Consider the following 23,269-nt stretch of genomic DNA (forward strand, 5'->3'; position numbering starts at 1 on the left):
TCCATGGTCCTAATCCTCAAAAATACCTATTTCACAGGTGAGAAAACTGAGACTCAGAGAGGGGAGGGGATCTGCCAAGAGTCTCAGCGAGCACGAGGCAACGGAGCAGGAATTTGAAATCGGAACGGATTCACTAAAAAGCCCTGAATGCTTTCTCGCGCCACATGCTGCCTCCACTAGAACGGTTTATGGAGTTGGGAGTATAGCTGTCGGATCCTGCCTCTCCCCGCCAGTTCGGATTTTAAAGTCTTCCAAGGTAGAAGCCGTGTTAATTCATCTCTGAAAATCCTCAGCCCCCATCCCTTCCACCCCCAGGACACTGGCGCGCAGCTCAGAGCAGCGGACTGGGCATCCTGCAAGGTCTACCGAATGCATGAATGAACGAGTAAATGACAGGATGGACGAATTCGAGGCCTCACTGTGCCATCTCCGGTAAGCTGCCGGTCACCCGGGCCTCGGTTTCACCAAGTGGTCGGCTCAGGAGATGAGGCGGACCGGAGCAATCGCGGGTGCGCGGCTCTTCCGGGCGGGGCTAGACGGGCCGAACCACGGCGCTCCCCAGGCGAGGGGGTGGAGGTGTCGGGGGCGGGGCTAGGGCTCCCTCGCGGCGGGGCCATTGGCCGCGCCCGCCGCCACCCGGCAGTAGTTGCGGAGGTCAGGCCCGCCCCTTCCTCTTTCCTTGGCTTCTTTCCGGCGGCGGCGGCGGCAGCGGCAGATTGTGCAGACATGGTGAGGGCGGTGGAATCGGGTGCCATCCGCGCTCTGTGGGGCTCGGGGCCAGGGGTGGGGAGCTCGAGGTGGGCGCTGGGGTCCCTTCTGCCAGCCGGGCCTGTAAGGCGCCGTGCGGAGTGGCCTTGCGCCACGACCGCTGGTCTCCCGCGCTCTCCCCTGTTGGCTTGGGCCCGGAGAGGTGATCCCGCGCTGTCGGCGCCTCCGTCTTCCCGTCTGCGGAGTGGCGGTAGCGGCTCAGCCTCGTGGCGGACCTGGACGAAGGCGGGCCCGCCATGTCCTCGGTTACCCTGCCCCAGGCACGGCCTAGGCGAGGGAATCCGGGCCCTCAGCGCGCCCCTCCTGGGGCTGGCCTCGCCGCGGGTGGAGGGGAGGATGGCCGCTGGGCGGGACGAGGCGGCCCTGCCGGCTGTTTGACCCCGACCTGTACTTGCGCTCAGGCCAAGATTAAGGCTCGAGACCTTCGCGGCAAGAAGAAAGAGGAGCTGCTTAAACAGCTGGAAGACCTGAAGGTGGAGCTGTCCCAGCTGCGCGTCGCCAAAGTGACAGGCGGCGCGGCTTCCAAGCTCTCCAAGATGTGAGTGAGCGGCGGCTGAATTCCGGTTCTCTGGTGTGGGGGACACCAGTGCATCGGAAGCATTTGTGGGTTTTCGAAGTTGGCTGAAGGAAGCGTTGGGTTAAGTGACCATGTAACGGACCCGTGGGTTGGAGTGTCATGCGCGTCCTGACCCAGCTTCTCTAGGCTCCCCGTACTTGCACCCAGCCGCATGGGACACTCCCTGTGTGATTTTTCTCCTGTTCGCCTTGGATCATTTTGTCCTTTTGCCTGGAGTGCCCTTGCTCAGCTTCTCTCTGACCGGAGAAAGAACGGGTTGTCCCTCAAGACCCTTTTTCACCCTGCCTTGAAAAGTACAACTGGACCCTTTTTTACTACCTCCCACCAGCACTTGATTTTTTTTCCCTCACTTGGTAGGTGGGTACCTTTCTCCCACCCCTCACTTGAGTTGTAGTTAACTTACTGATTTACATGTATCAAGCATCAGGACTTGTGAAAGGGACATGGGTTTGGAGTCCATTGAACTGGGCACGCATTCCTCTTTTGCCACATCGTACCTAATGGGTGTGCTGACTCACCACCCAGGAGGTTTTGTTTGTTTTGCTCTTCTCTGAAATGGGGGAGCGCCTGGGTGGCTCTCGTTAAGTGTCCGCCTTCGGCTCAGGTCATGATCCCAGGGTCCTGGGATCGAGCCCTGCATCGGGCTTCCTGCTCCACAGGAAGTCTGCTTCTCCCTCTCCCACTCCCCCTGCTTGTGTTCCCTCTCTCTCTGTGTCTCTCTCTGTCAAATAAATAAAATCTTTAGAAAATAAAATGGGCCCCCAACAACCAACCTCTGGTGCGGGGAGGGGGTTGGATGAGTTGGGGAACACACAAGTTGCATGCTGAATCCTCAAGACCGTGTTTACCAGCTATTTCCCCCACCTTGCCTGCTATTCAACATGACTCAAATCACTTATTCCCAGCCTATTCCTAGGTTTATCCTTTCCCCCCATCGCCTTTCTACTTCTCAAACGTCTTGTTTCTCCCTCCCAAGCGGCCCCTCCTGTGACTCCTTAATTTGGTCGCCCGGCTTGTGGCATGATTTCCCACAGCTCATTCAGGTCGGCATCGGTTAGGTCTTCACAGCTCTGAGGCTATATGGCCTGGGATGGAAGATCTTTCCTAATCTACCCTCCACTTCTGCTCAGCTTCTCAGAAGCCCTTCCCTGTCCCTACTTGTGAGATGCCCACCTCCTAGGGTCTTTGGGCCTTACCCCCAAAACACTTGCCTCCTGGACTGGGTTAGGTACCTCTTGGGTGAATACGGATGAGCTGGTGGGGAATACTCCTGCCTTATGACATCTGGGTCAGGTCCTGAGTAAGATGTCTTTGAGGGGGTGGCAGCATTGTAGGGCTCCACCACCTTCACTGATGGCTCTCTCTTTTGCAGCCGAGTTGTTCGCAAATCCATCGCCCGCGTTCTCACGGTCATCAACCAGACGCAGAAAGAGAACCTCAGGAAATTCTACAAGGTGAGCCTGGGCTAGGGGAGTTAGGATGCTTGGCTGCAGGGAGCAAAGTTCCAGCCCTCCCTTGGCCAGAAAAAGAGCTTCTGCTGGGGTGCATGGGACTGGGCTTTACAGAGCCTTCCCAACTTGTAGGTGGGTTTGCTTCTTAACCAGCATCTTACCACTAGCATGGCACGCAGACCATATTTCCTCAGGGCTGCAGCTGTCTTTAAGAATGAAAGCAAAGATGATGTGGTATGTAGAAAACTTATTGCAAGGCTCCTTTAGTAAATATTTAATTTCTTAATCATAACTGATACCTTAATAGTTGAAAATATTAATCTCTGAGGTTTTATTGTAGGAATCAGTATAAACTTTTTTTATGAAAACAATGATTTTTTTAAGTAATTTTAAATGCTGTACATCTTTCACATTTTAAACTCTTCAGAGGTTTTGCATCTTTAATAGCCTTATATGAAACTTGTGTGTTTGGAGTCATCTTTCCTAAATTCTTCATTTCCATTAAAAACATGTATTATGGCTAGCTTTTTAGCTGACAGATAAAACCTTTCAGATTGATACATTTTGGAAATCAACAGTGTGGCGAGAGTCTGGCTGGAGCCTTGGGTTTTGAATTCATCCTCACCAGCTGAGTGAATTTGGGCCGTCTGTGAGAATTAACTTTAAGTGTTTTAGTTGTCTTAACCAGCACTATGTCAGTCACTTTCAAGCATCTGATACTCTCATTTTTCGAATGGGAACCTCAGGGTGTAGAGAGGTTAAATTGCCCAGAGTCACCTACAGTGAATGGAGTGATTGGGTCTGTGTTCCAAACCATGTCTTAGGGAGGGGTGGATTGAGTGCTCCTGGGAGAATTCCACAGGTGTTTGGCCCCTTGGCCTAGGATTTTTACGACCATTTTTGGTCTTACCCTTAATACTGGCGTTATCAGGGCTTAAGTAGTGAAGCAGAACCAGTAAGAGATCTCTCTTAAAGTCAGTTGATGAGGGGCTTTGAGTATATCGCAAAACGGCTTTACATCAACATCCCAGTTAGCGTTTGAATAGCTGGAGGCTTTGACCTGTCAAAAAAGCCCTCATGGTGGGCCCGGGCTGGCTGTCCCAGGGGACAGTAGCATGTACTGTTGGGTTGAGGGGGTGACGCCATCCCTGGATGTGTGTACATTTGTGTGTGGGAGCGTCTTTCTGAGAATTGGGCTTGAAACTCTTTGATCAGGCTCTGGGGGGACCATAGAGGTGGTCGTCAGGAAGAATTGTCTTCTTCCAGTGCCTCTGGAAGAGGCACTGTGGTAGTTCTGTCCTCTGCCTCTGTGGTAGTTCTGTCCGATAGACTTTCTCTAGTGCTCTAAGTGCTCTGTCTGCGCCATCCGGTACAGTGACCTCGGGCCACATGGTGGCTATGGTGGTTGAAGGCCTGGGTTTTTAATGGTGACCGCGTGTGTGGCTAGTGCCTCCTCTGGCAGACAGCCGAGCCCTGAGGGCTTAGTCGGGCTGAAATGGACGAGGCCCTGGCCTGTGCTGCAGGTAACTGGGATGTGGGTGGGTGAAGACTCGTGCTTCCGAGCCCCCACCTTAGCGCTTACTCCCATCTGCATGGCTGGTTTCGGCAGCTCTCTGCCCTGACACTGTTACCCCACTTAGCTCACCCCAGTCCTGTGCCTCCGCCTCTGAGCTGTTGGCAGTTTCCAGAAAGCACCTGAGCTGCCATCCTTCGGGGCTTTTGTGTATGCTGTTTTCCCCCCCTTGGAAGTGGTGTTCACCAAGTTGCTTGCTTTCCAGGCTATTGCCAGTCATTAGGTGAAGCCTTCTTAATCTCTTTCCTCCCACCAGTGATGGGCCACTTGTTAGCTTGTTCAGTCTTTCGCACTGGGCTGGGGGCTCCTTGAGCAGGGACCAAGTCTGATTCATCACTAGGGCAGCTCCCCCCACAGGGCCTTAGTCCCCTGCTGGGCTGGGTGTACTACACCTCCTCACACTCAGGTCTACAGAGTAACCTGCGCACCCCCGTGGCCTCCTTCGGTGGCTTCCGGCATCCTCCCCATGCCCCCCAGCAGCTCGGTTCCAGCCTCTGGGGCTTCCTTTGCTGCCACAGTAGCTCCTAAACCCTGGTGCTCAGACACCCCCTGCTCTCCCGTCACCCAGGGTAAGAAGTACAAGCCCCTGGATCTGCGACCCAAGAAGACACGTGCCATGCGCCGCCGGCTGAACAAGCATGAGGAGAACCTGAAGACCAAGAAGCAGCAGCGGAAGGAGCGGCTCTACCCGCTGCGGAAGTACGCGGTCAAAGCCTGAGCACTGGCGTCAATAAAACACAGACAAACTGGCTGGTGTTGCTTTGTCTTTGCGGGCGTTTCGACTGACCGAGCTGGAGAGGTGGGCTGCTGTACCCTGGTGTGGGGCCGTGACAGTCCTGGCCACGGGGATCTGGTGGGTTCTCTGTTGTGGTTGGTTTGGGGGCTGTGATGTGGAAGTGCCCTCACTGTCCTTTCATGAGTTCATTCCGCCAGGTTGCATGGGCTCTGGGCAGGGAGAGACGGGCTTGAGATCTGAGAACCATTGTGGTGGTGATATATCCGAGAGGCTCCGGGTGATCTGATCGAGCAGTGGACTTTGGCATCTTGCCTGGTCAGCAGCTCCAGACACTAAGAGTTTCCCATCTGGGATGAAGGCGCAGGCATGGGCCACATCCAGGACTCCCTGCTGAAAGCATTTCACTTTTGGGGTGCATGTCCTGCCTGTCCCCAGCCTCCCCTGGCAGGCCTTTTACTACACCCTTGGGTGCTATGCCCACAGGCCTTACCTTCAGGGTCTCAATGCATTTTCCTGTGTTGCAGTCCCAGACTTTGACCTGGAAATAAAAACAAGCAGAAGGGTGGGGAGACCTCACCCCACAAGTCTGGCATCCTTAAAATCACTTTGGGGTGAGTCCTAGCCAACCTCTTAACCCCTTGGCCTGGGTTTTGTTGTCTATGAGGTATGTTTAACATGCTCAGCAGAATATCTGATGCAAAAACTCAGTGTAGTGCAATTTCCTTTTCCCTGAAGCTATGATGAGTCTTAAAATGTCAATGCCAGGGGTACCTGGGTGGTGCAGTTGGTTAAGCCTCTGATTCTTGGTTTGGGCTCAGGGTCATGAGTTCGAGCCCTGCTCCCATGCACACTTGAAAAAAAAGGAGGGACCTGAGTGGCTCGGTGTGTTAAAACGTCAGCCCTTGGCTCAGGTCATGGTCCCGGGATCCTGGGATTGAGCCACACGTTGGGCTTCCTGCTCAGTGGGGAGTCTCCTTCTCTCTCTGCACCCTCCTGTTAGCTCGTGTTCTCTTGTGTGCATGCTTTCAAAATCTTTACAAAATAAAAATTAAAAAGTGTCAATGCCGCTTGGGCCAGCACAGAGCTTAGTGCCACGCACTAGTTACAGAAGTGGTTGGCACCTGGGTTCTGCCCATGGCACCCTCCTATTTAGGGCAGATAGGATGTGGACATTTCTAGACTGCAGAGGGCTCTGCTAAAGGAAAGTGTGGGGATAGGAGTTTGCCAGGAGGATGGGCCTGGTGGGGTGGGTTTACCATGTGGGAGTAGCCGGCACTGGCCAGCTGTGACCCATCGGGAGAAAGCAATGCTCTTCACCCAGGTAACATGGCCCTTGAGCTGAACAAGCAGGCTTCTGGTAGAGGGCTTCCAAATGTGGATAGTCTTACCCAGGAGCCAGAAGCCTGGACAGCAGACAGCTCTAAGCCCATGGGTCTGGAGCCAGCAGGGGGCCAGCCTAGAACCCAGGGCAACCCAGCTCACCAGGAGGCCAGATGCCGAGTAGCACAGGCAGCTGATGTTGCCACTGTGGCCCTCCAGCTCTTGGTGGAAGGTCGCTGGCGTCCCCATCCGCAGGTCCCAGATGCAGATAGTGGAGTCCCAGGAGCCAGTGGCCTGCAGACATCTGCCGTGAGCATGAACCAGCCAGCCCATGCCCACCGTTGTGGTTCCTAGCTGGCCAGACTCCAAGAAAGCAGGCATTCTGGACCCTGCTGAATTTCCCAGCTTATAGATGAGGGGACAGACTCAGAAGAGAAGAGTCACCCAGTCAAGGTCTGGAATTTTAACCACGGCTCAGCCCCAAGTAGGAAAGTGACTGTGGGCTCCAGGTTCCTTGAGGTAGGGTCGGGCACAGGTGGTGTGGCTCACCAGGGAGTTTGAGCTGGGTGCGAAGTCACTGCTCTAGATGGAGTCTCGGTGCCCTCCCAAGTGGTGCAGCATCTGCCCGGACTACAGGAGAGAGCCCTGAGCTTTGGATTTGGAGGGCACCAGGTTCTAGGCCTCAGATGGGTCAGATCAGGCCCTCCTTGTGGGCTGCCTGGGTAATGTGACACAGGGTCTGGGGAGACGCCAGAGACCTTGACGGGAGAGGACAGTCCAGGCCGGGGGGACCTCATTGGCAGATGGATTGCCAGCTGTGGGTGTGGGCTGTGGGGAAGATGGAATGACCTTTCTGGGGCCACTGTCGGGGGTGGGGTGTATCTCCTCTGGGTCCCAGGTTCCGCTCTGGCCACCCTCCCACACACCTGCACCTCCCAGAGCGTCACCTGCCTGTTCCAGCCACCTGATGCCAGCTGCTTTCCGTCAGGGCTGAAGCTGGCCATCTCCACACTCTGCTGGTAACCTGCAGAGACCGGGTTGGAGGCAGGGCAAGGTGGAAGGGGACACTGGCTGCTTGGCTCCCGTCCCATCCCACTTACCCTTGAGGACACGCAGACACTTAGCTTCTGCTACATCCCACAGCCGGGTAGTACAGTCATGGGAGGTGGTGGCAAAAAGGCGGCCATCAGGGGAGAAGTGGCAGAACTGCCTAGGGCCTGGGGAAGCAGCTGTAGTCAGGGAACGGGGTGCTGCCCTCCCCTTCTGGCCCTTGCTGACCGGCCCCTGCTAATTTCTCCAGCCTTAGCACCTCCCTTCCCTCTCCTCACTCCCTTCCAACCATCCAGCCACCTGGCAAGCCGAGCTTCCGTGGCTTGGCCTAGAACACCCAACCCTGATTTGCCCATTTATAAAATCAGCACCAAAAGTGAATGCAGGCGCCTCACAGAAACTTCTTTGAGAGCTCACCCTGGGTTCAGCGTCCCAGCACTGGACTTCCCATATTAATAGCATTAGTCAGTCTGCCCTGTGATTACCAGAATTTTGTCTCAATTATAGTAGTTACATCTACTGAGTCCTTACTGGGTGCTAGGCACTTGGCTTGCCTTATCTCGTCCCATAGGGTAGCAACTATCCCTTATTCTAAAGAGAAGGGAAATAGAGGCTCGCTCAGGTGACATGACTTACGATCACAGTCAAAAAAGTGGCTAAACAGATAAACCGTAAGGGACATTATGCTAAGTGAAATAAGTCACAAAAAGGAATACTGTATGATTATACTTAGACAAGGTACTTAGAGTAAATTCATTGAGACAGAAAGAATGGTGGTTGCCAGGGGCTGGGGCAAGGGAGGAATGGGGGAGTTTAATGGGTATAGAGTTTACATTTTGCAAGATGAAGAGTCCTGGAGACAAGTTGCATAATGAACATACTTAACACTATTGAACTGCATTTAAAAAATGGTTACGAGGGCGCCTGGGTGGCTCAGTTGGTTAAGCGACTGCCTTCGGCTCAGGTCATGATCCTGGAGTCCCGGGATCGAGTCCCACATCGGGCTCCCTGCTCAGCGAGGAGCCTGCTTCTCCCTCTAACCCTGCCCCCTCTCATGTACTCTCTCTCTCTCTCTCATTCTCACTCTCTCAAAATAAATAAATAAATCTTTAAAAAAAAAATGGTTACGATGGTAAATATGTATACTTTAAAACAGTAGTTGGATTGGGGCACCCAGCTGCCTCCATCAGTAGAGCATGCTACTCTTGATCTCAGGGTCATGAGCTCGAGCCCCATGTTGGGTGTAGAGATTATTTGAAAAATTAAAAACAACAAAAAACAAAGTAGTAGGATTTGAGTCCAGGTATGTCGGAGTCAGAGGCCCCAGGGACAGGTCCTGTGTCCTTGCCCTCCTGCTCCAGCCCTGCCCAGGCTGTCTTGTCCAGGTGCCCAGCCCAGATGTCAGAGGTCACTGTGATAGGCTCTGCAGAATGCCAGACAGAACCACGGGCCTCCGTGTCCACATCCAGCCTGAGGAGCCCCGCCTGCATGGCCAGTCAGCCTCCACAGCAGCCGCCCGCTCTGGGTCTCCCAGCCATAAACAGCCATCCTCAGAGGCTGTCAGCAGCCTCTGGCCATCCGGAGAGAAGGTGGAGGAGTTGACCTGGAAGGAGAGCACGAAAGTAGTTCCATCCTGGGGCAAGAAATACCTCTCTGCTCAACCCTGACCCCAGACTCCAGGCTAGCCCTAAACACTGCCCAGGATCCCTGGGTGGGAGCTTGGACTTCAGGCCTCCCTCTACAACCAGAGCCCAGAATGCAGGAACCACTCTTGCAGTCTGAGGCAAGAACTTGGAGCCCTCTCTGGAATCCTGTAAAACCTGAGCCTGAAGCTCAGAGGCCTCACTGAAGGTAGAGCCTGGAGCCTTCTCTAGAAGCAGAGCCTGGCACCCCACAGCCAAGAGCCCATTCTAGAGCTGGAGCCTAGAACTAAGAGTTCAAGATCTACTCTAAGCCCCGGGGTTCACTTTAAAGCCAAGGTCAAAAGAACACTAGTCAACCAGGAGTTTGAGCCGTCTAGAACCAGAGCTTAGAATCTGTAGTCCATTCTGGAGCTGGGGGCCAGAGAATACCAGGCAGAATCAGGAACCACTCTAGACCCAACGCCAGGAGCCTAGAGTCGGCAGAGCCCTGCTGGACCTCACCTCCCCGCGGTGCCGGCCGAAGAATTTCACTCTCCTCACGGCCAGCGGCCCTGGGGCCCCGCTGTTCATGGGCCCCGGGCCGCCCGGCCCGGTGGGCTCTCTCGTAGGCGGGCGCTGGGCCGGCCCGCGGGCCCTCACTTGGGACAGGGTAGAGGGGATGGAGGAAGTTGTGTACAACCGGTCTCCGTGGCAGTCGGGGCGGGGCGCGCAGCCGCCGTGGGGTCTCCGGGAAGCCAAGAGGACAGGTTGGGAGAGATGGTTCTCAGCTCCTGGGGGGTGGGGCCGCGGCGGGCAGAACCACCCGCGGCCCGAATTAGGGACTTCCTCGCCCAGCAGCCGCGAGCCGGATCACGGCGGCCGCTAGAGGGCACCCCAGCCCCACACACCGCGCCTGCCCCAACCGGCGCACAGAGGCGAGCGGTTTGCGGAGGGCTCCCAGACCCCTTTGAGAGGAACCAGTTTCCCCATGTGCACAATGGGGTGGTTCATCCCTGCCCCCCGGGACTGCAGGCTTGAGCCAAGAGCAAGGCCTGGCACATGGTAGGTGCCCAGGAGAGCCCACCCTGGGGCCAAGACCTCTTTCCTCCTGGAGTGCCCAGTTCTGAGGCTGAACAGCTCCAATGGAGGGGGCTGGAACTGAAACCCAGCTCTGCCCTGCAGAATGTGGGGGAACCAGAGGTAGTGTGTGTAAAGCACAGGGCATTAGAAAGTGGGGTCACTTGTTATCCTGGCAGCACAAAATGTGGCATCTGAGGATGTGGAGGATGTGGAGGTGGTGGGAGGAGGCCCCAGGAGCTGTCAGGTTCCTTGTTGGATAGTTGAAGCTGAATCCAGGCAAGAACAGGACTTGGTTTCAATGTTCATTTTACAGATGAGGGAACGGAAGCCCTACAAAGGTGGGGGACTTGCCCAAGGTCACTCAGGCAATAGGAAAGGAACTGGGACTTAGCCCATGTCTGTCTGACTTTGTGGGCCTGTATTAGGACCATCTGCCATGAATTCCAGGGGCCTTCAAGCAGATACCTAGATCCGTAACTCCTGGTACATCTGGGAAACTGAGGTTCTGAGGGGGCAGATTTGGCCCAGTCATCCAGCACCTCTATGGTAGAGCTGGGGCCAGGACCCAGTCCCTTCCCCACAATGGGACAGGGATGGAACAGAGACACCCTCCCTGCCACTGTCCAGTGGATTCCAGGCTCCCTGGGGGTGGGGGTGGGGCAGCTGGGCTTTGGGAGCTTCCAACTCAAGGGTTTCCACCCGTGACTCACCCCCTCCCCCTCCCCCCCCCAGCCCCAGACCTCTTGGCCAGACTCTTCTCACGAAATCCACTGTGCTCTTGCTCTATTTTAGGTCCCAGACAGTCAGGCGGGAGATGGGGCAACAATGGTGGCTTTGAGGCAGCCCCACCCCCATCCTAACTCCAGAAGGGCCCAGGTCACTGAGTTGGCTCCTCAAGGACCCGTCTGAGTTGGGCCTATAAGGCCACCACCTCATCCCCAGACATGGGTGCATACACAGCTCCCCATTACTGTCTGGCTCCCCAGGCCCTCTCCCCTCCCTCTGCACAAGCAAACCCTTCCCCCCTTCCCCAGGTCCATGCCCCATCTGGCATTTCCCCAGCCAATTGGTTGTTCCTGCTCTACCTGGAGGGCCCAGAACCACCTAACCTAGCCCAGCCCATCACTCCCAGAGCCCTTTGAAAAGACCTTGTCCCACCAGGCCTAGGGACTACTCAGCTGGTAGAGGTAGAGCTGGGGTTAAAATCTTTTTTGGGGGGCGCCTGGGTAGCTCAGTCAGTTAAGCATCTGACTCTTGATTTCAGCTCAGGTTATGATCTCACGGTTGTGAGAGGCCCTATGTCTGGCTCCATGCTGGGCATGGGGCCTGTTTAAGATTCTCTCCCTCTCCCTCTGCCTGCCCCTCCCCTCCCCCGCTGGCACGCTCTCTCTTAAAAAAAAAAAAAAAAAAAACTTTTAAAAAAGATTTTATTGGGTGCCTGGGTGGCTCAGTTGGTTAAGCGACTGCCTTCGGCTCAGGTCATGATCCTGGAGTCCCGGGATCGAGTCCCCACATCGGGCTTCCTGCTCAGCAGGGAGTCTGCTTCTCCCTCTGACCCTCTTCCCTCTCGTGCTTTCTATCTCTCATTCTCTCTCTCTCTGAAATAAATAAATAAAATTTAAAAAAATAAAAATAAATAAAAAAGATTTTATTTATTTATTTGACAGAGAGAGAGAGAGCAGGAGAGCATAAGCAGGGAGGAGGGGCAGAGGGAGAGGGAAAAGCTGTGAGGATCGATCCCAGGACCCTGGGATCATGATCTGAGCTGAAAGCAGTCACTTAACCAACTGAGCCACCCTTTTTTTAAGTAAGCTCTGTGCCCAATGTGGGGCTTAAACTATTCACAACCCCAAGATCAAGAGTCACATGCTCTACTTTGAGCCAGCCCCCAGGATTAAAACCTCTTTGCTTACATAAAAAACTAATGATGTAATGTATGATGACTAACATAGCGTAATAAAATAAAATTAGAAAAAAAAAAAAAAACCTTTTTGCTTTACACTGGAGTTTGTGGCTGGAACTACACACCGTGAATTCCAGGGGCCTCGGGAGCCAAAGCATGTCCACCTCTCCACATGTTATCCCTGTCCCCTGCCCTCCCACCCCCACCTTGCTCCCTGAACTCAACTACAAGGGCCCTTTTTCCCATCCCTACAGCTTCACTCCCCACCTGGGCCTGGGCATACGGGGTTCCCCATTCTTGGCCTGATGCTTACCTTGGGATCTAGCTCAAATTTCACTTCCCCAGGGTGCCTTCCCTTGCCCACCCCCCAGACTAAGTCAGAGCTCCTGCCCCAGAGATGGGACATTAGAGCCACCAGTCTGGGTTAAACCCAAGTTCTGCCAACAACCAGCTCTGTGTATTGGGCAAGTCACCTGATCACTCAGTGCCTTGTTTCCTCAGCTGTACAGTGAGCGAGCTCACAGTGTCTGTCTTGTAAGGAATCAGTGAGATGGAGCCGTCAAGGGCTCCTGGGGTGCAGTAAGCACTCAAAGAAATGGGGGAGCCTGTGACAGCCAGAAGCCTAAAATCCAGACACGAAGCTCTGAATGCCCTTCGTCAGGCTCACCCAAGTGGCCCACAGCCCGGGGCTACCTCATGATGTAGAGAGAACCCGGTGTGCGGGGGCAGTCTGACTCCATGCCCAGCAGGGCTGAGGGTTTGGGCACAGGCTGCACCTGTAGCAGGGTGTGGTCCGTGGTGGGGAAAGGGAGGGTGTGAGTGGGGGGTCACGGTCACCATTCAGCAGAAGTATTTCACTGGCCCAGGTTCTGCCCATGGGATTGGGGGACCCCGATTCTTGCCTCTCCAAAAGAATCCCCTTAACTGTCTCTTCCTTCTCAGGGAGCCTGCCACATTCTCTCCTTTCCAGCCCAGATTGTCTGGGATGGGGGTTTTTTGCTGGCCTTTCCTACTCTTGAAGGTGACCCATGGTCCTGGGACCAGCCTTGCCTCTCTTTTTCTCAAAATACCTGCCTTCCCAGGCCCCTTGGTTCCCTCTCAAACTGCCAAGAGTACACGGCCACTTGAAAGAGGAAACTGGAAACTCAGAGAGGGAAATTACTTGCTCAAGTTCACACAGCTAGAAAGTAGTAAAGCTGGGGCGCCTGGGTGGCTCAGCTGGTTAAGTGTCTGCCTTTGGCTCAGGTCATGATCCCAGGGTCCTGGGATTAAGCCCCGCATCGGGCTCCCTCCTCAGCTGGGAGTCTGCTTCTCCCTCTCCCTCCCCTTGCTCATTCTCTCTCTCTCACTTGCTCTCTCTCAAAAAAATAAATAAAATCTTAAAGAAAATAGTAAAGCTTAGATTCAAACCTATGTCCGATAACCCCCAAGGCCTCAACTCATTCCTTGCACCAGACACTCTTTTAATATAGCTTGGAGAAGTTGGGGTATGAGCCCCTCTCCACCCCGCAACACACACCCCACAGCCCTGTGAATGGGACCTCACTACCCCTCAGGACAGCCTATCCCATCATAGGAAACTCCCACTATTGGAAAGTCCTGGGTGAGTCAGAGTCTGCCTTGTTCTGTCTAACAGGGTAGGAGATAGGCCCAGCCCACATCCCTCCAAATCCACTCCAGGGACATAGCCAACTAGCTCTGAAAGGTGGCAAACAACCCAAATAGTCAAAAGCTGTAGAAATAAATGACTGTATAGTCAATGACAGCCACCCAGCCAGGGAAATGAACAAAACGTAGCTCTGCATATCGACACGCAAACGTCTTACAAACATGCTCAACAAAAGGCAACGTGGCCGAAGACGCTCTAGACACGATACCATCATATAAAAATCAAGACATGCCAAAGGCAACCCTCCGTTACTCAGGCATACATCCATATGCACTGAAACTTTAAGAAAAGCAGGGAATGATAAACTCCCAAATCAGCAGAGTGGTTAACTATGAGGAAAAGGGAGGGGATGCAGTGGTGTCCCTCCTCGCTCCTGGGGATATTCTGGCTCACGGCTGGGCCGTGGGCATCCGGGCGTTTGTTCGATTATTCTTTAATAATCCACCTGCCTATGTGGCCCCTGCCCACCCCTCCTGCCCGTTTCTGGCTTCCTCACACCCTCCTCCGTTTCTTGTCCCCACCACCCCCATGCCTGAGCAGTTTAGCACGTCACACCATGCCAAGGGTGGGATGTGCTTTCCCATAGTGCCCCAGTAAACAGAGAAGGCTGTTTTGTATTGAGAGCCAGCAGAGGAAAGGTGGAAAGTCAGACTGCCCTGGTTCCTGCCAGCTTCCCAGCTCCCAGCTCTAGTCCCCGAGGTTGCCATCCTAAACTGCACCCATTTCCTTAGTCTTGTTTTTGCTGAGTCAGCTCCAGTATGGTTTTTGTTGTATATTGTTTTGTTTTCTGTTGACTTGCCTCCCAAAGGGCTTTGGCTAAAACATCTCTGTGATTTTCACAGCTGGTTCCCTACTATTGTGTCTGTGGGGCTTCTTCTCTGGACTTCCCCTGCAGTTACTGGCACACAGGGATCCTGGCTCCCCAAGTGGGATCAACACCTGGGCCACCTTTATTGGAATGCACTGTAGTTGTCATTGTCCCTCCTACTAAAGTGTTGAGACCAGACCTGGAGACATGCTCTATGTAAATGGACCAACAAGTGCCAAGTTGAAAGGTACTGTCATTTCCAGTTTTCTAGACACTCAATCTCTAGCAATGCAGCCTGCATTACTGGAAGCATTTGTCTTTTCAACGGCTGCATTATTCTGGTGACTCAGTGAATTTGCCAGGAGAGCTTTTTCCCACGAACTACTGTCCAGCCAACTCTCCCTCCCCTATATGTTACTTGCACAATGGATTCATCAGAAACACGCAAAATGTTACCTTATGCTGGTTAGATGTCATCCTCTTGGATCCCAACCAGCCATCTAGTCTTGAAAGCATTGTAAGTCATTGCACAAAACATTGATTCTGCCACTGTGGCAGCTGCGAATTTTATGAAGAACACAGGTCTTCCGTGTTCGAAATTCAAACTGTGAAAATGATGAGCAATGGGAAAGGATATAGACAGAGCCCTGTGGCCTACCACTAGAGACCTCCACCAATTCTGGGTTTTTTGCACCCATCCGCACCCATCCATGCCCATGAATCATGAACTAACTGTGCGGTGAAGGAGGGCCCGCTCCCTTAGGAGCAGATCTCGTTGGGGAGGAGAGCAATGAGCTCCTGCCTCAAGCCTGCTCTCTGGTTGCAAACAGAAACCATCCATGGCCAAAAGAGACCATCTGGGAAGGGGCTGGGGGGGAATCAAAGATGGGAAAGAGCAACACTGCCATGACAGAGAAGGACAGGAAGCAGGGCAGTTAAGCCAGTGCGCCGCACGCAGCAGGATCCTTGGAGAGCATATGATTGGTCCTGCGTGGGTCATGTGCACGCCGCGGGCGGGGCACCCTGATTGGCACTCCTGGTAGGATCCGGGGCTTTTACCGCCCCCACCCCCGCCACCCAGCTCCACCGTCCTCTGCTAATCAGTCAGGGATCTCCAGGCTTGGTACCTGCTGCGCGTAGTGGGATCAGGAGCCAGACAAGTGCGTTCAAATCTGGCTCCACCATCCTTCCTCTGTGACCTCGGGAAGTTACCCAACTGTTCTGTGCTTCCTTTTCCTCGTGTCTACAATTAGGATAATGATTAATACCCACCTCCTACACTTGTTTTGAGGATTGAGTTTTAATACATGCCAAGTGCTTGGCACAGCGTCTGGCATATAGTAAGTGCTCCGTGTTGGTCAGCTGTGTTATTGAAATATTATATCGTGGGTCCACGGTTTTCTAGTGTAGCCCAAAAGAGATGAAGATGAACTCCCAGGTCTTAACGGAAACTCTGGGAGGTGTATCTGGAAAGGGTGCGGTTGCCCTGTTGGTAAAGGAGAGAGGGGGGAGCGTAGCAGTTTCATTCCCCGGGACCCTCCGTGGCATTTCTAGTCACTGCGTCCTTTTCTGAGCACTCTCAGATCACTGCTGGATAATCTGTCCAGAACTGCTTGGCAGTCCGTGTTGGGCTAATGAGTCCATGATTGCTGGGCTCACCCTTTCTGGAAAAGTGCGACTGCAGTGGCTTTCTTCTCTCCTGGCTCCCGGCCTCTGGCGGTTCCTTGTGGTATCAGAGTTACACCTGTTCTGGCTCTCCTGGCATACAATTTGCTAGACCTAGAAACTCGGTTGTATTTTTTTATCTTACTATATTTTTAGCATGTTTTTTTCTAAGACCGTTTTTCTGTTTGGTTAGCAGAGTGACCCAGACGCCAGAGGGAACCTGAGAAGCTCAGGGGGCTTGACCACCACCTACTCTTCGGATCGTGGGCCACGGCCCCGTGCTGCTGTCCAAGCTGTCAGGTTCAGGGATGCTTATCCACAGGCCTCTTGGGCCAATCCTACGTTCCAGTAACTCTTACACAGAAGGAGAAATCTCTGAGGCCCTGGGACGAGCACCAGGAAGGTCATGAACACCTCCTCGTGCCAGGCGCAGATTAGGATGGAATGAGGGGGGTGGGGGTTGTCCTGGCAGGGCCTCTGTGACAGGCTCATCCAACTTGTGGAGACAGGGCCTCGGGCTAGCCAGAGAGGACTTTTGTGGTATTTATTTACTTTTTTATTATTTTATTTTTAAGATTTTATTTATTTGACAGAGAGAGACACGGTGAGAGAGGGAACACAAGCGGGGGAGTGGGAGAGGGAGAAGCAGGCTTCCCGCGGAGCAGGGAGCCCGATGCTGGGCTCGATCCCAGGACCCTGGGATCATGACCTGAGCCGAAGGCAGACGCTTAACGACTGAGCCACCCGGGCGCCCCTTTATTTACTTTTTTAAAATTCATTCATTTCTTTCTTTCTTCCTTTGTTTCTTTTTTTCTTTCTTTCTTTCTTGTCTTTCTGTCTTTCTTTCTGTCTTTCTTTCAGAGAGAGAGAGAAAGAAACAGCATGAGAGGGGAGAGGGTCAGAGGGAGAAGCAGACTCCCCGCCAAGCCGGGAGCCTGATGTGGGACTCGATCCCAGGATTCCGGGACCATGATCTGAGCTGAAGGCAGTTGCCTAACCAACTGAGCCACCCAGGCACCCCTACTTTTTTAAATTCTTAAAACATCCTGGACATAGCAGAGGGACAGTCACCCATTTTCCCCAGCTCCCAGTGTGGTAGCTGTTTTTATTCTTCAGGTGAGGTCTGCGCCTGCATCTCCGTGGATGCATTTGGCTTCCCATGACTCTGGGGTTGTGGTGGAGATGGAAGGGATGGGTCCAGGCCTCGAGGATGGAACCTGGGTCTGTGACTTCTCTGTGCCTCTTCTGGGCACTACATTTCTACACAGCTTTACTCCTCGCAGACAGACTGATGTTTTTAATTTTAAAAATGTTTTAAATTACATGCTGGCTGCAAAAAATATATGTATGTATATATAGAAGGCTAAAAAATAAACAACACAAGTCACTTCCCCATACCTCTAGCCTCACTCCTTAAAGGAGGCAGCTGTAAACAGTTGGGGGGTGGGCATCCTTCTAGTGACTTTGCCTTTGAACCCTGTTTTCCCTCTGTAAAGTGGAAACAGTGATGCTTGGTCCAAGGGGCTCTGAGAAGGGAGGGTTTGCCCCATTAAATGAGACCAAGTAAACAGAACCTGGCCTGGGGCCTCATGCCTAATACCATTTAGCAGTGGTTACCAAGAACCTGGACCCTTCAGGCCTCAGTCACTCCATCTGTCTCCCCAACTTGCAGCCTGCAGTCAAGCCCCACCCACTACTTTCTAGAAGCATCCAGAAGAAATTAGCTCCAGCCCAACAAAAATCAGGGCAGAAGGAGAGGGAGTGAAACTCACAGCCCTCAAGGGCCTGCCTGGGGTGATTGACCTCAGTTGATATGGACTACCGAGTATAATCTTATTTTTTGCAGATGAGGAGATTAGGGTCTGAGTGGGGAGGTAACTTCCCCAAGCCAGCGTTATTGGTGGGCTGTAGAGCCAGAATGGAGGCCAGACCTGAGTCCTAAACTGTCCTTCCTGCGTGAATGACTACAAGTCTGTCATTCATCCCTGTCCTCAGCCCAGGCCCAGAGGGGGTCTTGAAAATGCTTTCTGAGTGATGAGACTGCATGAATGAATGAATCGGTGGCTACATTATATATATTCTATGTCACTCTGATCAGTACAGTTTTGGCTTTCCTTTCACATCCCTTATTTCCTGTGATTTTTTTCACAATGGTGGAAAGCTTCACCCCCGTTTCACAGAGGGGGAAACTGAGGTTCAGTTTGTCCAAGGCTTTAGCCTTAGCATGACAAGGAAAGAGAACCAGAACTCAAGCCCAAAGTGTCTGAACTCAGAGGCCCTATGAACTGTTTCCCCGGGGCCCCACTGCTCTCTCTATGGTGCCTGGGCCAGCTTTGGGGGCCTCTGGAGGAGCCTAGCATGGGCAGGACATAAAGCAGGTGCTCAGTAGATATTGAACCACCAGATGCTTGCATGAATGCCCTGAGGAAATGTATGCATTATTTGTTTGCTTGGAACCAAATGAATGGTGAGGCCTTGGAACACTTGCCCAAGTCTCCCGAATGCCCATCCCTACCCCAGCTGTTCAGCCTCCCCTGCAGCCTATAGAGGGAGGTCCCAGACGAAGCTGGTGTCCAGCTCCTTGGTCTCCCTGTATCCATCCTGGCTCTGGGGGAGAAGAGCTGGGGAGAAGGGGGAGGTCTGACCCAGGCTCTGGGCATCTGGTGGCCCTACCCTCACCTCCTGGTGTTTTGAGGGACCTTGACCTTACCCTAGGAAGTACCCAGGAGGACAGATCATCTGGGAGCAGAGCCCTGAGAGGTGAAACCAGTGGCACCTGGCCTGGCTGACCCAACAGCGTCGGAAAGACAGGCATGGCCATAGCTCTGCTCATGGAGTTGGACTAAGCCCTGTCCCTACTTCATCGAGTTCTCCTAGTGTGGCCCCAGGTGGGTCCTGGACCAGCCCCATCCTGACACTTGACCCAGAGGACTGAGGGATGGGTGGTGGCTCCTCTTCCCTCTCTGTCCCTTGGTCCCTGGGCTGCTGACCCACTTGGGCCCTGAGTGGAGCTCCTGGAATCCCAGTGGAGCTGGGAGTGATGGGCTTGGCGTCAGGGCCAAGTGGGGAAGAAAGAGAGGGGATGGGCATGCTGCCAGACCCCACGCCAGCCTCTCCTCTCCTCTTTTCCCCTCTTTTCATGTTTTTCTTTGTTTCTGTCCTCCACCCCCATTGCCTTCCTCCCACTTACATCCCTCTCTCCTGCTCTTGCCAAATACTGCCCTTCAACCCTTGTGTACCTGCCACTTGAGCTCTGTAGGGCCTGAGAGAGCTCAGGGAGGAGGAGTGGGCCCTCCTTGGGCAGTGAGAGAGGTCATCTGGGAGGGGACTCTGAGCGTCTAGGCTCCTGGAGTTAAGGATGTATCTGTCAGATGCAAAACAGGGTGAAAAAGATCTGGAAGGCAGGAATGGGGTGTGGGCCACCTGGAGGGACATCTATGGGAAGCAAAAATAAGAAACTGAAAAGAGGTGCAAGAAATGGAGGCCTTAAATGCCAGGGTAAGGGGGTTGGCTCACATCCCCTGGGCAGTGGTTCTCAGAGTAGATGTCATGGAACCCAGAGGGTGCAAGAAGGAACCTTGGTGGGGAGGGCGTGCCTGGGTAGCTCAGTCAGTTAAGCTTCTGGCTCTTGATCTCAGCTCAGGTCTTGATCTTGGGGTTGTGAGTTCAAACGCTGTGTGGGGCTCCACACTGAATGTGGAGCCTACTTAAAAATTAAAAAAAAGAAGAAGGAACCTTGGAATTCCTTGATGGGGTAAATGGAAGGTTAGGAAGAGGAGACCCAGGGGTGGGATTCTGGGCCCCTGGCCCTGCTCCAGCCAGAATGACTCTAATTTCACAACATTGATGGGCTGGGCTGCCACAAGTGTGGGGCGAGCAATGGGGAACAGGGAATGGTATTCAGCAGGGACAAGGGGGTGGCCCAACTTGGAGGAAGAACTGAACTCCAGGGGTCAAGTAACCCACCAGGCCTTTGTGCAGAGGTTCTCCGGCCTCCTGACCTTTTCTTCTCAGGCCCACCAGGAGGCAATAATAATCCTACTAACCCAAGCATCATGGTGCCAGCCGGTGCCAAGCGATGCACACCACATCACATTTTCACCCCAGGCAAATACGTTTGCAGATGTGGATATCGAGGGCCTGGCAGAGGAAGAGACTCAAAACCAGGGTCAGCAGCCAGCTTCAGTGGCAGAGTCAGGATGCAGACCTGGGGTGGGGGTGGGGGGGCGGCGCCGGCGGCCACGGAAGGCCGGGCCCCCTTGGGCGGCCCAGAGCAGGCGTGCGGCAGCGGCTGTGGTGTCCCGTCCCGGCTGCAGCCTCTGGCGGCCACAGCCCCCTCTGCCCACCTGCCCTCCCAGCTGTCTCAGCCACACCTGGCGCCCACGTGTCCTGTGGCAATCTGAGCAGCCTGTGCTGCCCTCCAAGGAGACAGCTGGTAGGGGGCATGGGAGATAACGGTAGGGTGGGAAGCAGAGCTCCTGCCAGAAAGCAGGAGCCAGCAGGGCAAGGAGAGACCAGCAGCCTCCGCTTGCTGGACCCTGAGCTCCTTGGGCTAGGGCTGCTCTGAGCCACCTGGGCCTGGGGCTCGAGGAGTTACTAGAGGTAGCTTGTGGCTTCCTGGGCTCTTCCCTTCATGCCTGGAACGGTGCACTGGCCCCCACAGGGCAACACCCAGCCCTCCATTGCGCTCCAGAGTGATGGGAACGGAACTGACCAGCTCTGTGATCCCAGGCCAGTGTCCTAGCTTGTGCATCCACAGATTGAGAGGGTTGGTGGTTGGGATGCCCTGCAGGCAGCCCCTCCCTCCTCCACTTAGGGACGGCTCACGGCAGCCCCACCCCTCCCCCAGGCCCTGATCTTCCTCAATGGCCATTTTGTGTCGTTGCCGGGGGACGGCTGTTTGCTCAGCTGCCCCAACCCTGAGACCTCACGATAATGGATGCCTGTCCGCCTTGGGGCCCCGTGTCTGGGGCCGGGGGGGGGGGGGGGGGGTTGGTGAGAAGCCCTCTCCTTCAGTCTGTCTGGGGCATTGTCCTTCCCTTCCTGTCTGGGTGGGGGTGGGAGGCATTTGTGGTCATTTCCTCTCAGACTTGTTTCCCTTTCTAGAAGCTCAGGCCTGAATCTCAGCCTCCTGCCACCCCCAGCTGTGTGTTCCCAAGCAGGTCCCAGCAGCCCTCAGCCTCAGTTTCCCACCCTATAAAGACTTAATACCCATCTCTAGACCTGGGTTCAGATCCCCAGTTCAAACCTACCACTTATTGGTAGCTTATTGGCCTTGTGCCATAGCCTCTGTTTCCTCATCTGAAAAATGGGGGTATCAATCGTACCAGCCTCGCAGGTCATTAAACTCATGGAGTCTTACAGACCTGGGCTGCTTTGTACTTGCTTTGGGCAAGTCACTTGAACTCTCCGACTCTCCACTTTGTCCTCTATGGAGTGGAGATGATAATGGGACCTGCCACATTCTGGTGGGAAGTCACCAGAGAGAACACAGACCCGGCACACAGGAGATACTCAGTAAATGCTGGTTTTGAAAAACACCTCAGGAACAACGGGCAAGACAGCCACACATCCCATTGTTCCCACGGCCAAGACTGACGGGGTGCCCGGGCGGCTGCCCTCCCCCAGGTCCCCAGGGGGTCTCTTTATTTCTAGATTGAATGCATGTGGTCACACCATGCTCAGAATGATCTCAGCCCCTTGCGTTACGGCCCAGTGTGTGAGCACTTTTTTGCAAATGTTGCACTGTCCTTGCCATGGCTGTGCCTTCGGCCAGTGTGGGCTGCGGGTCCTAGATCTGTGTTATGCAGTAGATCCCTCATCTGAGGTTTTGCTTTCCACGGTTTCAGTTACCCATGGTCAGCTGTGGTCTGGGAGCAGATGATTCAGTCAGGTCAGTAGAAGCCTAACGCCAGGTCACAATACCTACGTCATTCACCTCACTTCATCTCATCATGTAGGCATTTTATCACCTCGCATCAGGGCTCCTGCAGCTGGAGGTCATGGTCCCAGCGCTTGGAGAGGAGTGAGGCTGACCTCCCAGCGCAGCAAACCTGGAGTCTGGAGCCCGGGGAGGAATGTGTGGTGATCCTGATGCTAGCTGGAGGGAGGAAGGGCCCAGAGTGAGTCTCAGGAGGAAGTAGTTTGCAGAGCATGGGGGTAGGGGTACAGAAAGTCCCTGGGAGGGCAGCCTCACCCACAGGGTCCCTCTCCAGTGCCCACTGGCATCACCAGGCCCACCCTTCGGCTGGGAAATCTGCTTCCGCATTTAGGATACCAGGGAAACTGCCTGGGTCTGCTCAGCCTGCAGAAGTTGCTGAGGAGGGAAGCCAAGATGCTCTAAGGCCAGGCTCAGCCATCCTACACCCTCTGCCTACACTCTATCCCACGTGCCGTCAGGAGGCTCTGTCCCTAGTTTCTCCCCTGCACTGGTCTAGGCCTCCAGGTTGTAGCAACAGCCCTGTGACTAAGCACCTACCATGCACCTGGCAGGGAGAGCACATATGTTCTCTGAGTCATCGAATGCATCATTGGCCCCACATAACAGATGAGCAAAGTGCCGCTCACAGGGGCAGGAACTCGCCTGAGCTCCCAGCCAGTTTGGAATTGTGCCCCTCGTTCCACCCAGAGGCTCAGATTCCAGGCTGCCACACCCCGCCCCACTCTTGGCCTTGGCATTCTGCCCTCCCCCAACCCAGTCCCCCAGCCCCACAGCTGACAACCTCCCAGCCGCTTCCATTCCCAGAAGCCCCTGCCATCAGCTGTCAGCCTCGGCATCAGGATATGCTGCTTTCCAGACCCTTCACGTTCCACATTCCCTAGGCCCGATGTGTGCCGCTCAGCAAGGGACTTACAGGGCCTCAGGGCTGCCGGCAGCCTTACTCTAGAAATTGTTGGATGCGTGACTTTGCCTCTCTTCTCACTAATTCCATCCTTTAACCTCTTGGGCAGTTTTTCCAGAGGGTGAGCTTCCCAGAAGGGCTTTGGGCTAATAAAAATAATTGCTAGTAACTTGAACATTCACTAGTTGCCAGGTACTGTGCTAAA

At 54.1% G+C, this 23,269-nt stretch overlaps 2 protein-coding genes across 2 annotated transcripts; one reads left to right on the plus strand and one right to left on the minus strand.

Moving 5' to 3' along the window:
* The first annotated feature begins 600 nt into the window (after positions 1-600).
* Positions 601-5,120, plus strand: RPL35 (ribosomal protein L35). Its single transcript, XM_027615220.2, has 4 exons — positions 601-729; positions 1,170-1,306; positions 2,718-2,799; positions 4,938-5,120. The coding sequence occupies exons 1-4, from the start codon at positions 727-729 to the stop codon at positions 5,085-5,087; spliced, it is 372 nt and encodes a 123-aa protein (XP_027471021.1). The 5' UTR covers positions 601-726; the 3' UTR covers positions 5,088-5,120.
* Positions 5,121-5,156: 36 nt separating this feature from the next.
* On the minus strand, positions 5,157-9,688 carry WDR38 (WD repeat domain 38). Its single transcript, XM_027615218.1, is given in 12 exon segments — positions 5,157-5,492; positions 5,596-5,643; positions 6,362-6,404; positions 6,406-6,493; positions 6,496-6,508; positions 6,588-6,719; positions 6,975-7,055; positions 7,352-7,449; positions 7,526-7,642; positions 8,960-9,015; positions 9,017-9,078; positions 9,620-9,688. Coding segments are annotated over 12 exon segments (1,017 nt in total). The 3' UTR covers positions 5,157-5,282.
* Positions 9,689-23,269: the final 13,581 nt, after the last annotated feature.

Source organism: Zalophus californianus, chromosome 13 (assembly GCF_009762305.2).
Source record: "Zalophus californianus isolate mZalCal1 chromosome 13, mZalCal1.pri.v2, whole genome shotgun sequence".
Classification (NCBI taxonomy): Eukaryota; Metazoa; Chordata; class Mammalia; order Carnivora; family Otariidae; genus Zalophus; species Zalophus californianus.